We start from the raw sequence: 1,892 nt of genomic DNA on the forward strand, positions 1-1,892 counted from the left end.
TGCCCCAACAGGTCTCCACAAGCCGAGTTTCGTGTCCAATGAAGGAGACAACATTGGCTTGGGTGCCAGTCATATTCTGGTTGTGGGGTTTTCGTTATTACCTTAAAACTTAAGTATTACATGATTTTAAGCTATCACTATTTGTATCGACTTCATTCTAACGACTATATATATATATATATATATATATAGCAAAAGAGGTCAGTCAAATGAATCAGGCTTTAAAAAAAAAAAAATACTGAGGCTGATTTGTCCAGCTAAAATTCTTCAAAGTGGTGCTCCAGTATGGCCACAGTCTTATGAATGAGACAAGAAAAAGACATAAAAGACAAATAGATGTATCTATGTTAACTTGGTTTACCTCGCCGTTTTCTAGAGGAACAACTTTGGAAAATTTCGTGGTACAAATAACTTCGTCATCTTCTTCTGGGACTTCTGAAGTAGAGGCATTGAAGAATTGCAGACATTCGTTGGGGTTTCCGGCAAAATATTGCCAAGGGTTCCAAGTCTTACCAAAATCTGTTGATTTTTCGAGAGCCCACACACCTGGTCGAGGGGAGTTTGCCATTTTGATAAAGACATAAGCCACAAGGAACTCCTGAAGGAAAGACAAAAGAGAGAAAGGTACATAAATGGAATGCATACATACATAGATACATACAAATACACTGTGCTGAACTATTGAGAAATCTGCAGTTACTCTATCCAGATTACAAGGTCAGTTTTATACCTGTAATTATTGGGGCCCTGGGATATGTCACACACTGTCTAAATACCAATCTTGAGCAATTAGGCTTCTCAAGACCAGAAAGGAGAAAGCTGATTCGAAGACTACAGATCCAATTCATCACTGGAACTGTAAAGATCTGTAAAACTTTCCAGAAGTTTATCATTTAAATATATATGAGCATGTCTAGATATGTAGTTATATGCATGAGAATACATACATGAAACAAAACATACAAATCTGCACATAGACATACACACAGTAATACCCTGTTGTTGATGTTGAAATTCTGATGAAGGAGCCTTGGATCTGGGTTAGAAACCGGTTCTTTCTCTGTTTGGCAAGAAATCTTGAAATAAAACTGAACAATGACATACATACATACACACACACACACACATGCAGATCCACATAAATACAATTTTGACAATCAAATATGAAACTGGTTAAGCGTGTGTGTGTGTGTATATGGATATATATATATATACATATACAAGAGGGAGTGTTGAAAAGTTCCTGGCTTTGGGTGAAAGAAGATATTGGAGGATCAATTAATTATGATTTTATCAAACATATTCCCTTCTCAGGTTCACACACTTATTGCAGGGGTCCTTCAGTTTATGTAAACCATGTAAAAGATCTCGGAAGGTTGGGTCTGCAACGAAACCTTTTGTAATATCCTTAAGGCCAGAAACTTTTTAGCACTCCCTTGCATGTGTGTGTGTGTATACTCAATATAGAAAACACAAATGATTTGAACTTACAATGAAAGAAGTCTGTTTTATATATATACTAGCAGAAATACCAGGCTTTGCCTGGGTTAAAGAGAATAATGAAATCTAAAAACGCCGTCTAGACTACGCAACCCTCAACTGTTAGTAGCTACGATACCATATTTCTACATTAATAACTCTCCAATCCATGCCAGCATGGAAGATAGACATTAAGTGGAATGCCAGTCTCTCATCTAGGAGGGCCTTGAAATCAATGTTACCAACTGGGGACTATGTGTGTCGCAGTGATAATAAAAAGACCCAAAGGAGGTCTGCAACGAAATAATTTTACTCAACACTTTGCAAGTGAATCAGTGGAGGCAAAGATGCGTCTCATTTACTTGACAATTTATGCACCACATTGCAGAAATCACAATGTAAGTATATCTGAA

At 37.0% G+C, this 1,892-nt stretch overlaps 1 protein-coding gene across 1 annotated transcript in view; it reads right to left on the minus strand.

Annotated features, from left to right (window-relative positions):
• The window catches only part of LOC106882246 (laminin subunit alpha), a gene marked incomplete at its 5' end in the record, with an annotated part of 6,454 nt that extends 5,856 nt beyond the window's left edge, over positions 1-598 (minus strand). The window contains one exon of the mRNA XM_014932855.2: positions 362-598. Coding sequence (XP_014788341.2) covers positions 362-598 — 237 coding nt within the window. The remainder of the gene's footprint in view (positions 1-361) is intronic.
• Positions 599-1,892: the final 1,294 nt, after the last annotated feature.

Source organism: Octopus bimaculoides, unplaced genomic scaffold, assembly GCF_001194135.2.
Source record: "Octopus bimaculoides isolate UCB-OBI-ISO-001 unplaced genomic scaffold, ASM119413v2 Scaffold_198695, whole genome shotgun sequence".
Classification (NCBI taxonomy): Eukaryota; Metazoa; Mollusca; class Cephalopoda; order Octopoda; family Octopodidae; genus Octopus; species Octopus bimaculoides.